Source organism: Panicum virgatum, chromosome 8K (genome assembly GCF_016808335.1).
Source record: "Panicum virgatum strain AP13 chromosome 8K, P.virgatum_v5, whole genome shotgun sequence".
NCBI classification, from domain to species: Eukaryota; Viridiplantae; Streptophyta; class Magnoliopsida; order Poales; family Poaceae; genus Panicum; species Panicum virgatum.
This window is the reverse complement of record NC_053143.1, coordinates 10,540,158-10,553,486: the sequence shown is the minus strand read 5'-3', so window position 1 is coordinate 10,553,486 and position 13,329 is coordinate 10,540,158. Positions and strand designations below refer to the sequence as shown.

Below are 13,329 nucleotides of genomic sequence, written 5' to 3'. Positions count from 1 at the left end.
GAACTCCTGGGACCTCAAAGGGTGTCGCCAGAAGCCCCGCGAATCCCTGCGTGACTACGTGCGGCGCTTCTCCAAGCAGTGCACCGAGCTCCCCAGCGTCACCCACGTCGAGGTCATTAACGCTTTCCTCGAGGGTACGACGTGCAGGAATCTGGTGCATGAGCTCGCGAGAAGCCGACCCGTTAATACCAACGAGTTGTTCGACGCTGCCACCAACTTCGCCGCCGGCGAGGAGGCTGTTGGAGGGCAAGCGCAAGGACGATGCGCCCGCGGAGGGCAGCAACGTCAAGCCCAACGCCCCCGCCAAGAAACAAAAGCAGGGGAGGAAGGGAAGGAAGCCGGTCCCGCCGGACCAGCGCGGGACGAGGCAGGCAGAAGACTCCGAGGAGGCCTTCGCAGCCGCCCCGGACCGCAAAGGGCCTCGAGGCCCCCCTCGAGGCGGTGGTGGCCAGTTCGACGACATGCTTAAGAAACCGTGCCCTTACCACAAGGGCCCGGTCAACCATACTCTCGAGCAGTGCGAGATGCTCAAGAAATACTACAACCGCGTCGCGCATCGCGATGAGGACAAGAAGAAGGATGCTGGCGACAAAGGTGGAGATGACGAGTTCCCCCCAGTGGAGAACGCCTTCTTCATCTTTGGAGGAACGACGACGAATATGACTTCTCGGCAGCGCAAGCGTGAGCGCCGCGAAGTCTTTTCCGTCACCAAGGCCATGCCATCCTACCTCGACTGGTCGAAGGACACCATTGCCTTTGGCCGCGAGGACCACCCCGACTACGTCCCGCATCCGGGACATTACCCGCTCGTTGTCGACCCCATCATCGGCAACACTCGCTTCTCCAAGGTGCTCATGGACGGAGGCAGCAGCCTCAACATCATGTACGCCCCCACCTTGGAGCTCATGGGGATCGGATTGGACAAGCTACGCCCCAGCAAGTCGCCATTCCACGGCGTCGCGCCGGGGAAGCGGGTCCAACCCCTCGGCCAGATCGATCTGCCGGTCTGCTTCGGCACGGCAGCCAACTTCCGCAAGGAGGTACTCACCTTTGAGGTGGTGGGGTTTCGAGGATCCTACCATGCCATCCTCGGTCGTCCTTGCTACGCCAAGTTCATGGCCGTCCCCAACTACACCTACCTCAAGCTCAAAATGCCGGGACCAAAGGGCGTCATCACCATCGGCTCTTCGTTCGAGCACGCCTACGAGTGCGACGTCGAGTGCGTTGAGCGCGCGGAAGCTCAAGCGGAAGACGAGGCCCTCGCAGCCACCCTCGACAAAATGGCAAGCGAGGCCTTGGATTCCACACACCGACATGCCGGGAGCTTCGAACCCACCGAGGGTATCAAGAAGGTGCCCCTCGACCCGAGCCACTCCGACAACAAGGCGTTGCAGATCAGCGCCACCCTCGACGACAAATAGGAAGTGGTGCTTGTCGATTTCCTCCGCGCCAACGCTGATATCTTTGCGTGGAGCCCCTCGGACATGCCTGGCATACCGAGGGAGGTCGCCGAGCACTCTCTTGATGTCCGACCCAACTCCAAGCCGGTGAAGCAACGCCTGCGATGCTTCGACGAGCTCAAGCGCCGGGCGATCGGCGAGGAGTTGCAGAAACTTCTGGCGGCCGGGTTCATCAAAGAGGTATTCCATCCCGAGTGGCTCGCTAATCCAGTATTAGTAAAGAAAAAGAGTGGAAATTGGAGGATGTGCGTAGATTACACTAGTCTAAATAAGGCATGTCCGAAGGTTCCCTTTCCTTTGCCACGAATCGATCAGATTGTAGATACTACTGCGGGATGTGAGCTCTTATCCTTTCTTGATGCTTACTCCGGTTACCATCAAATCAAGATGAAAGAGTCCGACCAGCTCGTGACTTCTTTTATCACACCTTTCGGCATGTACTGCTACGTTACGATGCCCTTTGGCCTCAGAAACGCCGGAGCCACCTATCAACGGTGTATGCTCCACGTTTTCGGAGACCAGCTCGGGCGGAGCGTAGAGGCATATGTCGACGACATCGTTGTCAAAACCAGGAAGGCGGACGACCTGGTTGCTGATCTCAGGATCGCATTCGATTGCCTACGAGCCAAAGGGGTAAAACTTAACCCCGAGAAGTGCGTGTTCGGGGTCCCTCGAGGCATGCTCTTGGGCTTCATTGTCTCCCAGCGGGGCATCGAACCCAACCCTGACAAAGTCTCGGCCATCACTCGGATGGGACCGATCCGAGACCTAAAGGGGGTACAGAGGGTCATGGGATGCCTAGCGTCCCTTAGCCGTTTTATCTCGCGTCTCGGCGAGAAAGGCTTGCCCCTGTATCGACTCTTGAGGAAAACCGAGCGCTTCACGTGGACCCCCAAAGCTCAAGAGGCCCTCGAAAGGCTGAAGGCATCGCTCACCCGTGCTCCCATTCTTACACCACCTACGGACGGCGAGCCCCTCTATCTATACGTGGCCGCGACGACCCAAGTGGTCAGCGCGGTGATTGTTGTGGAAAGACAAGAGGAGGGTCAAGCTCTGCCCGTCCAGCGGCCGGTGTACTATATCAGCGAGGTGTTGTCTGAGACCAAGACGCGCTATCCTCAGATTCAGAAGCTGCTCTACGCAGTAGTGCTAGCTCGACACAAGCTGTGCCACTACTTCGAGGCTCACCCCGTCACAGTGGTCTCGTCTTTCCCCTTGGGAGAGATAGCCCGCAATCGGGAAGCCGAGGGCAGAATCGCCAAATGGTCTGTGGAGCTAATGGGAGAGACACTCACTTACGCCCCCCGCAAGGCAATTAAGTCCCAAATCTTGGCTGACTTCGTGGCTGAATGGACGGACATTCAGCTACCCCCATCACAAATCCGGGGCGAATGCTGGACTATGTACTTCGACGGGTCGGTGATGAAAACTGGAGCCGGAGCCGGCCTCCTCTTCATCTCACCTCTCGGAGAACACATGCGGTATTTAATCCGCTTGCATTTCCCTGCTTCGAACAATATGGCGGAGTATGAGGCCCTCCTCGGTGGCCTCCGCATCGCCATCGAGCTCGGCGTCAAACGCCTCGATGCGCGCGGTGACTCTCAGCTCGTCGTCGACCAAGTAATGAAGGAGTCCAGCTGTCACGACCCGAAGATGGAGGCGTATTGCAACGCAGTACGCCGCCTCGAGGACAAATTCGACGGCCTCGAGCTCAATCACGTCCCACGCAAGTACAATGAGGACGCGGACGAACTGGCCAAGATAGCTTCGGGGCGGACCACCGTCCCCCCGAACATCTTCGCTCACGACATCTCCAGGCCCACCGTCGAGTTCAAGCAACCGACGGAGGCAGGCCCCTCGTCCGCCGGACCCTCCGACGGGAACCCCCCGGCGGACGGGGTCGGGCCCATGGATACTAACTTCGGGACAACCTCCGCGGACGAGGCCGAAGCAATGGAAGTTGACGAGGCCCCCGCTTCGCGAGACTGGCGCGTTCAGTACCTCGAATGGATGGTTCGAGGGCTCCTACCCTCGGACCGCGCTCAGGCGCGACGCCTTGCCAGGCGGGCCAAGTCCTTCGTTCTAATCGACAACGGGCTATACAAGCGTAGCCCCTCGGGTGTCCTGCAACGTTGCATCCCCATCCCCGAGGGCAAGGAGCTGATCCGCGACATCCATGCTGGCGTCTGCGGCCACCACGCCGCGCCACGCACCCTCGTGGGTAACGCATTTCGGCAAGGCTTTTACTGGCCCACCGCGGTCGCCGACGCCACTGACGTCGTGCGGACTTGCGAGGGATGCCAGTTCTATGCCCGAAAAACACACCTCCCGGCCCATGCCCTGCAGACCATCCCCGTCACGTGGCCGTTCGCCGTGTGGGGACTGGACCTCGTCGGTCCGTTGAGGAGGGCGCCCGGGGGCTTCACCCACTTGCTGGTGGCGGTCGACAAGTTCTCCAAATGGATCGAGGCTCGACCCATCGGCAAGATCAAATCCAAGCAAGCAGTCCAATTCTTCACCGACATCGTCTTCAGGTTCGGGGTCCCGAACTCGATTATCACCGACAACGGCACCCAGTTCACAGGCAAGAAGTTCTTGGCGTTCTGCGACAGCTTCCACATACATGTGGACTGGTCAGCTGTGGCTCACCCACAGACGAACGGGCAAGTGGAGCGTGCCAATGGCATGATCCTCCAAGGACTAAAGCCGAGGATCTTCAACAAGCTGAACAAGTTCGGCCGAAGGTGGCTCACAGAGCTACCCTCGGTCATCTGGAGTCTGAGGACGACCCCGAGCAGAGCTACGGGTTTCTCTCCGTTCTTCCTCGTCTATGGCGCCGAGGCCATCCTCCCCACCGACTTGGAATACGGATCGCCAAGGCTCATGGCATATCAAGAGCAACGAAACCAGCGGGCTCGCAAAGACTCGCTGGACCAAGTGGACGAGGCTCGAGACATGGCACTCCTGCATTCCGCGCGCTACCAACAGTCCCTACGAAGGTACCAAGCGCAGAAGGTCCGGCGCCGAGACCTCAACAAAGGGGACTTGGTGCTAAGGCTTCGGCAGGACAACAAGGGCCGCCACAAGCTCTCACCTCCATGGGAAGGACCGTACATAATCGCCGAGGTACTCAAGCCCGGCACGTACAAGCTGGCCAACGAAAAAGGCGAAGTCCTCACCAACGCTTGGAATATACAACAGCTACGTCGTTTCTATCCTTAAGCATTTCAAGCAATTTCTATATTGTTCGTAATCGCATTTTCGATTTCCCGAAATAATAAGGAAGCACCCTTCACTTATCGCTTTTTGGGAACCTTCCCGACCCTCGAGGGCTCGGGCGCACACGAACATAGAGGTACGCTCGGCTTTACCCTCGGCAAAGCCGAGCCTCCCTCGGGGGCTACTACGGGGGGAACCCCCGAACGTCCCCAAAAAGTCGCCAGTGTTTTTTCGAAATATTTCCGTCTCGATCCTGAGCTTCTCGTATCCTTAGAAAAAACGGACGTGAGGCGTAAGCAACCACGGTACGGGGCTGGCCGAGTCGTGGGGCCGCCTACGCCTCCGGGATACGGCACCCCCCTCACCACCCTACGCCTACGTTGCTTAGGAACGCGAACTTCCTCGCAGATGTTTATCTAAGTCGCGTACGAAGAACACGGAAATAAAGTAAAGGAACACAGGCTCGATCACACAAGGCCTCGACGGGCCACACATTCAAATTACGAAACAAAATCCTTTATATTCATAAAGTGCGATTACAAGGCATGACCATGATAAACACTAATCTATTTACATGGGCATCGAGGCCCAATTGTCCTACAGGCTACCATCCCCCCCTTGCGGGTCTTCAGGAGTGTCGAATTCGGCGATGGGAGGGATGTCCGCCTCGAGCTTCTCGGCGAGGACGGTGGCGAACTCCTCTGCGGCTGCGTCGGCTTCATCCATGATGGCCAATGCGGCGTCCGCGTCAGCATCATCCGGGACGACGTACCCCGACGACACCCTCTGGAGATCCATGAGGTAATGCGTCGAGGCCACGGCGAGAGCCCGCAGGACACCGAGGCGGAAGGTGCTCTTGGCATGTTCGGCAATCCGGCCGCCTAGCGCGCGCAGGCGGCTGATCACCGAACTGCCCGAGACGGCACCCTCCCCCTCGAGCTCTTGACACACGCTCACGGCGGTCTGCTCCAGCTCAGCAAACTCCATTTGTGCCGCCGTGAGCGCGGTATGGACCGCTTCCTTCGCCGTGGTCTCGTCCGCCACCTTCTGCCTCAGCTCTGAGCAAAGGAAATCAACGTCAGTTACGAAAAGTAACAAATCAACGGAAAATCAAAGGTACTCACCCGCTATGTTCTTCTGCGCCTCCTCCCTCTGGGTACGGGCGGCCTCTTCGAGCGAGGACAAGAAGGCTTCTTTTTCCTTAAGACTAGCCCCCATGTTCTGGAGGGCCACCTCCCTCTCTTCGAGGGCCACACCCTGTTCCTGGAGGGTCCCGGCGAGCACAACCATGGCCACCTCTTTGTGGAGGAGCTCGGCCTTCTGTTGCTCGAGCGTGGCACTGAGGCGCTGCAGCTCAGCGCTCTGCCCCTCCGCCTCACGAGCCCTATCCTCGAGCGCCGTCCGAAGGCGCTGCAGCTCGGCAGCTTGTGCCTCGGCCGCTTGGGCCTTCTCCTCCGCTGCCGCCCTCTGGACGTCCCGCTCACCAGCCACCCGAGCCAGCTCCTCCTCCAGCGCCCGCTGACGCGCTCCCAGATCGGCCATTTTTGTGTTGGCATCGATGTTTTTGAGCACCAGCTCGGCGTTGTGTTGCCCGAGCTGGCCTATCTGGGAGTATAGCCGGTTCATCTCGGCGCTCTTCTCGCGCGAGAATTCCCTCAGCTGCTGCAAAGGGGGACGGCGTGGGTGAAGACGCGCGAAAATTTAAAACCAATCCGAAGCAATTTCCGGGGGAAATACTTACCTGGCTGACCTGGTAATCTGCATTCTGATGAAGCTGATAGGCGCGGTCAGAGGCCTGCAAGATCTCGCGCCCGACGCCCATCTGCTTGTTCCAGGCCTCCTCCTCCTCCTGCTCCTTGCGAAGGAACTCTGAGGGGACACCGGACGGGACGATCACCCCGAGGTGGCTCTCCTCAGACGCCCCCGCTTCGAACACGCCCGCACTGGCCGACGCGAACTCGACGATGTGGGCGGCGACGCTTGCCGCAGCAGCGGGGTCGATATCCATTGAGTCCCCGTACTCCCCGCTGCTGTCCGGCAGCTCCACCACCGCCGTCGCGCCCTCCTGCGCCGTTGGCACGGGCACTATTGCGACGGTACCCTCGTCCCGGGCCTCGGTGGGCTCCGAGATGGGGGCTCCTTCTACCCCTGGCGCCTCTTGCGCCATGTCCTCCGTGAGGCCCTCGTCCTCGGCCCTCGAGGGCTCGAAGACGAGGGTCTCCTCGGCTGCTTGACCGGCAGGGCGCTCCTGCGCGCCCCCGCCAGTTTCTCCTTCTGTGGCCGGGCGGGCAGCGCTGTCCGCGTCGCCCTGACCGGCTTCAAGTCCAATAGCCGTTTGGGCGGCGCCACCGGCACCGCCCGGGCCTGTCTCCTTAGCGTCGGCCGCCGGAGCGGCCGCCCCGGCACCACGCTGGCCGGCGTCGCTCTGACCGGCGTTACCCTCCTCCTCCCGGGCTCGCTGAGCCGCCTGAGCCCCTCGGGCCACGGCCTCCCGTAGCCTAGCGGCCGCCGCCTCGAGATCCACGATGGGCGGGGGCTGCGGCGCCGTGTGTGGAGTACTGCGAGGCCCGGTCTTGAGAGCCTTGACCGGGGCAAGCCGCACTGCATCCTTGGGAACGGCCCCGGAGCTGGAAATCAAGAGACGCAAGTAAAGCAGGATCGAGAAGTCTACCAAATGCATAACAAAAAACGGAATCTAAAATGCTTACCCAGATCGAGCACTCATACTCCGCTTCCTCGTGGTGGTCTTCCGGACTCGGGGCATCGAGCTGTCCCTCGAAGGCTGCCCCGAAGCCGCCCCCCTCGTGTCAGCCCGGTCCCTCGAGGCTGCCAGCGCGGACGACTCCTCTCCCGCCGCAGCCTCGTGGCCATGGATTAGCACTTGGGGCGCAGGCGACTCCTCGCCGGCCGCCGGCAAGGATGACTCCCGCGCCACACCCTCAAGGGAGAGGTTCGCCAACGACCCCCCTGCGGCCCTCGGCTCCTCTGGCGCCACGGTCGCTTCCTCTTCTTCGTCCCACAGGTAGAACGGTGGGGGGCTCGCGCCCTCCCCGTCCCCCCTCGGAACGTGGTCCTCGGCGTCTGAGGCCTCCTCCTCATCCTCCTCCGAGGACTCGGGTGTGGCGGGCTGTGCCTTCCCCTCCGCGCGAGCAAGCTTGCACGCCTTGTCGTGCCCCGCCTTTCTCTTCCTTTTCCTTTCGACCTTCGCCTCCGCCGCGTCCTTCCGCCTCTTCATCTTCTCCGCGTGGAGGCAATTGATCAGGCGCTGCTCTGGGACCGGGGGCCTCGAGGCGCCGCACCTCAAACCCTGTAAAACACACCCGAAGAGGGGGTCAGGAAAAAGGGAACTACACGACGCACGACGAGTTCGAAGCCAAAACTTACCAAGGAAATATACCCCGGCTCGGGGCGCATCTTGATCCTCCAAAGATCCGCGGGATCTTGGGGAAACTCCGCCACCGCGTACTTAGCCCTCCGGGCGGCGTTGGTGTGGGAGAGAAGCTTGCTCGACGTCCTTGAGCCTTCGACCTTGCTCCCGGGGGTGAGCTCGTAAATTGGCAGGGCCCTCTCCACGAGGGGGACCACCCTCTGCCGGTGAAAATTCGCGATGACGGCCGCCGCTGTCAGCCCCTTCCTCGCCAAGCGCGCCAGCGCGTCGGTAAGGACCTCGAGCCTGGCTTGTTGCGCTGGAGGCGACACCCCCCAGTCCCACTTCGGCGGTCGCTCCCGGAGAACTTTGTTGGTGAACTCCGGAAGAGCGCCCTTGTGGTTCCGGAGGTAGAACCACCCTCGGCTCCACCCGGAGTTGTTCGTCGTCATCTTGCTTGTGATATAAAAGTTCCTCCGGGTCGGGCGGATGTGGAACGTCAGGCCGCCGGCGCGCGCGTACCGCCTCGGCTGGTTCCGCGCATTCTCGACGAAGAGCTCGCCGCGGAACAGATGAATCCAGAGGTCCCAGTGGACCTCGATGCCGAGGTACCCCTCGCAGACGGCGACGAAGACCGCCGCCTGCGAGATGGCATTCGGGCTGAAATTATGCAGCTCCACCTCGTAGTAGTCGCATAAGGCCCGCATGAACCTGCTGGCGGGAACGCCGAAGCCTCGCTCGTGGAGGCGCACGAAGCTCACGACATAGCCTTGTGGGGGCTTCGGCTCGGTCTCGTCCGGGCACGGGGAAATCCACGCCGGCGCCCCCAAGTCCGGGTTCCGTGGCAACAGCCTGTCGGCGACCAGCTGCTCCAACACGGCCACGGTGGCGGAGGACTTCCCCCATGGCAAGGGCTCCTGGATGTCCGACATCTCCGAAAGTCAAGGGGGGATGGGAAAAGGAAGGCTCCGAAGTGGCTAAGTCTCTCTCTCTCTCTCTTTCTCCTTTCTCCTTCTCGCTCTTGGCTACGGGTTCAGGAGGCAACGGAGGCGGAAAAGGCGAAGGCGAAGGCGAAGCTGGATGGAGGCAAATGGACAGGTGAACCCAAAACGCCCCCTTTCTCTTCATATTTATTTACCACGGGGGGCGCACCCACCGCCACGGCCTAAATCTACCGCATTCAGTGCGGTAGATTTTGCTATCACTGACGGGTGGGCCCCACGGCCGCGGAGTCTCCCACGCGCGCACGCAGCAATAAATGCGGCACGGTAACCGGCGGGCGCGGCGCGACTGTTGCGCTATCCCATCCGTCAGCCGCCGCCCACGCCGCTTCGTCTGCCCGAGGCTGTCGCCTGAAAGGGCGCGCCCACACCGTGCCGCACAAATCGGGCCACGCCGCCCGCTACCGGCGGAAAACCCGCGCACACGCGTGGCTCAAGACTCTGCGACGTTTTCAGATCACGACGAAATATTCCACCATGAGGTCTCTTTACCCTCGAAGGAATCGCATTTCGAGGCCTTACTGATCAGGGGGTCGAAGCCTGGCCCTTCAGGGGGTTCGACAGGCGCCCCAGATCACCAGAGTCAGGGACTGCTGGGATGTGCCGTACAAGCTACCCTCGAACGCGGAGTTCGAGACATCCTACATAGTGTTCAAGGCCAGTCGAGGGTGCCTAGAAGGGGGATCCCATCGAGGGAGAGCATCGAGCCCTCGAACCCTACCGAATGGGTTCGAGCCCCGCCTAGCGAACCCTCGCGAGCGCTTTATGAGACGTGTCTACGGACCACGAGCCGACCCCTATCGAACGGGGCACGGACGTCCGCTTGAACAACCCGCTAATAGCTCAATGAAGCAGCCATAGCTCGCGGCCCGGGCATGGGTAGCATGGTGCGCTTCACCCCTCCTCCCTGCGAAAGGGCGACGAGGGTCGTAATTAAAGTCGAGGGTTCCCCCGAACGCCTTCACACGGGCCCGGGCTCGGGGGCTCCTCGCACACCATGGTTCAAAACCACACCCTCGAATAAATCGACAACCATCACTTATGAAGCTCCACGCGTAAACCGAACCCACCGCTATTAGCGTACGTCCCCCTAACAGCTAAAGCTGAACGCCAGATCGCCGTACCAGCACTAAGAGTGCCGGGGCCGGCTGAAAAAGTGCCGATGCCGGCTGAAAAAGACGCTGGACGGCCATCCCAGTAGAGCTACCCAGCGGGACAACGTTTATAGCCCTTGGACGAGAACAAACTCTCCTCCAAGGCCTCGGGGGCTACACCCGCGGGTGCGCTGACGCGCCCCCGCGAAGGTGACTTCACACATATTCGAGGGTCGTGACTCTCTATACACCCCTATACCCTCGGTAATCCTCCCCGCAGAGGAGAAAGGGAACTTTATTGTTCTAATGCAAGTAAAGATTACAAAGGGTCACCGGCGCGAAGCCATCGAAAGATACAAACACCTTGCCACCTATGTGGCAATTTTCCCTGTCTTGGGGAGGAGCGAGCGACGAAGAAAGGCACCAAGCCACTAGTTGACGCAGCGGCGAGGCTGCTAGGGATGCGAGAAGCGGCCCCCAGACCTCACGGGTCCAGCGGGACGCTCTCCTCGCAAGCCTTCTTCTAGCGTCTCCTCCACCGAAGACCACGCGGGGGGTCAAGCTGGCGAACAGCGCCCTCCGCACCGTCTCCCCGAGAGCAACCTTGTCACCGGGGGGGACGATGCGAAAAACAGCCGCCGGACCTGGCGCCAGCGCCCCGGTCAGGCGTCTCCATCCCCCTTCAGGCTAGGGGACATTGCAGGAGCAGGACCCCACGGGCCCAATGCTCTTCCGCTGATCCCACTGAAGCTGAGGGATGGTGCGCACGCCCACTCCGGTCTTCCCCAACCGCTCGCAAGCATTCTTCTAGCACCAAAAGCCTAAAAAAGCCAGGCCACCCCATCTGGGGGGCGGTCACAAAAAGGCAAAGGAAACATTACAAGAATTGGGCAATGCTGGAAGAAAGGGCTGGGAGGTTGGAGAGGAAAGGGAACCCCACGATCCCTATTTATAGCTGCGCCGGGCGTAAAGCTTCAAGCCTGTCGAAGAGCGGTGGCTTGTATCGCCCGTGACGACACAGCGCACCATGAGCAAAAGATATCCTCGGTCCCTGCACCGAGACACGACCGAACGAAATAAAGCGGAGCTGAGCCCCCGGATGCTAAGCGGTGCAGCATCGGCCCTGGCCGGATGCCCTCGAACGGCGCGCCGTAAAGCAACCAGGAACGCTAGGGCCAAGGCCCTACGTACGGGACAGCACGACGGAAGCACCAGCTGCCAAGCAGCGGGTGCCACCGTCGCCCTGGCCCCCCTCAGTGCGTGGACACGTTTCGTCCTTCAAACAAATAAACAAAAGGGCACGCGCCTCGAGCACCCTGCCCGCAGGCGCACTACCCCGTCTGACGAGTTGTCACATCCGCGGGGCCGGCGCCCAGGCGCGCCTGGCGGGGGCACGGCAGTCTCCGATCACATCGAAGGAGAAATCGCCGAAATACCCTTTGGCCGAATCCCTTGACTCGACCAAAACCTCGGGGGCTACTGTCGGGTGCCACAATTAGGGACACCCTAATTGAGGTACTAAAACCACTTTCAAAAACACAAACATATGTTAAGGCAACTGGGCCCACGAAGGCCCACGGCCTATTTCTCCCTCAGAGGAAAGGAAAGGACTCAAAGAAGTCCAGCATGTGGCCCAGCCACATCCCCCTCGGGCAGGTGGCCAATCTCCGCCTCGCTCGAGGGCCCCTCTCAGGCCCACCAAACAAGCTCCGCCCCGCTCGAGGGTAGCGGATCTACCCTCAGGCGGGTCACTCATCTCCGCCTCGCTCGAGGGCTCCCCTCGGGACCCTCGACCGCGCAATCGCATTTCCGCCTCGCTCGAGGGCAGCGGACCTGCCCTCGAGCGGGTGGCCAATCTCCGCCTCGCTCGAGGACAGCGGACCTGCCCTCGAGCGGGTGGCCAATCTCCGCCTCGCTCGAGGACAGCGGACCTACCCTCGAGCGGGTGGCCAATCTCCGCCTCGCTCGAGGCCATCTCTCGGCACAAGAGACAAATGGCCCCGCCGCCCAACCGACCGCCGTACGAAGGCATTAAAAGCCAGCCACTCCACCACGGCTCAAAGGGCAGGCGGCGTCAGACTGCCACTCCCGCAGTGGATGTGACCGGCGTCCCGTCCACCGACCCCGGTCACCGCTCTGCCACCCCAGTCGCTGTAGCAGTACTGTGGGCATTCAATGCGGCACGAGGCAAGTTGGCGCCGCCCCCGTTACTGTTCTGCCGACATCCATCGCCGGACCCATCTCCCGCTGGGGAAGGGGTCTGACGATGTCACGTGTCCTGCCAAGAGGGGCACTCAGCACGCACGGGCGCGACCCCGGACCTCCCCCTCGTGGGGTCCGGGACTTCTACGCGCTCCCGGACCTTCTAATGTGCACACCCGCACTCCGGCCAGGGGGTCCGGGACCGTCCCACGCCATTACTACCACTGGTACACTACAGGACGGCCGCCGCCATCTCCACGGGACCAAGGACGAAAATCCAGGACGACAGCGACATGCGCCGCCTTCCCACAGTACACTTTCTACAGTGTTCGACCACTGTACCCCGCGATTCAAGGGAGAACGACGACTTCCACGCCCCTACACTCATGTACACCGCCTCTCCTTACAACTATAAAAGGAGAGGATGGGCTTCCTTTTGTAAAGGGGGGAGGGATCTCTCCAATCGAAGGGTGGAAGCAGGCTCCCTGAACTTCCCCTTTCAGAACTTTCAGCACGATTGAGTACTCATCTCAACTAACTCCACTTCTAGCAGAGACGTGGGAGCTTTCCTCCCACTCTCGCCCCGCTTGTATCCCCTACTGCAAGCACCCCGGGTGCAAGATAATACAGTGCCCTCGCACACCCCCTCTGCTGGACGTACGGCCCCACGGCCGGAACCAGGATAAACTGTGCGTTATTGTGATTGCCTCTTGCACCATCATCTGGGACGAGGAAACACGCAGCATTTACTAGTTGGGATCCAGACCCCCGGGTCGGGACACCGACAGTCGTAATATAGGCCACATGAATATCAGGATATGGATCCTTTTTCCAAAAAAAATGTAAGGGCGGATCAAACTTGAATACATGTCATTAAGTTATGAATAATATGTGTCTTGATAGATCCTGATAATCATATGCACAACACTACTTCCACTAAGAGGTTTAGGACTCAAAACACGAATGGAAAATTCTTACTACAAGGA

At 60.6% G+C, this 13,329-nt stretch overlaps 2 protein-coding genes across 2 annotated transcripts; both read left to right on the top strand.

Annotated features, from left to right (window-relative positions):
• Positions 1 to 854: 854 nt before the first annotated feature.
• LOC120644529 lies at positions 855 to 1,421 on the top strand. Its single transcript, XM_039921162.1, has one exon. The coding sequence runs from the start codon at positions 855 to 857 to the stop codon at positions 1,419 to 1,421; it is 567 nt and encodes a 188-aa protein (XP_039777096.1).
• A 1,692-nt stretch (positions 1,422 to 3,113) lies between these two features.
• On the top strand, positions 3,114 to 7,176 carry LOC120645427. The gene is made up of 3 exons (XM_039922211.1): positions 3,114 to 3,851; positions 4,038 to 4,250; positions 6,859 to 7,176. The coding sequence occupies exons 1-3, from the start codon at positions 3,114 to 3,116 to the stop codon at positions 7,174 to 7,176; spliced, it is 1,269 nt and encodes a 422-aa protein (XP_039778145.1).
• The last annotated feature ends 6,153 nt before the right edge of the window (positions 7,177 to 13,329 follow it).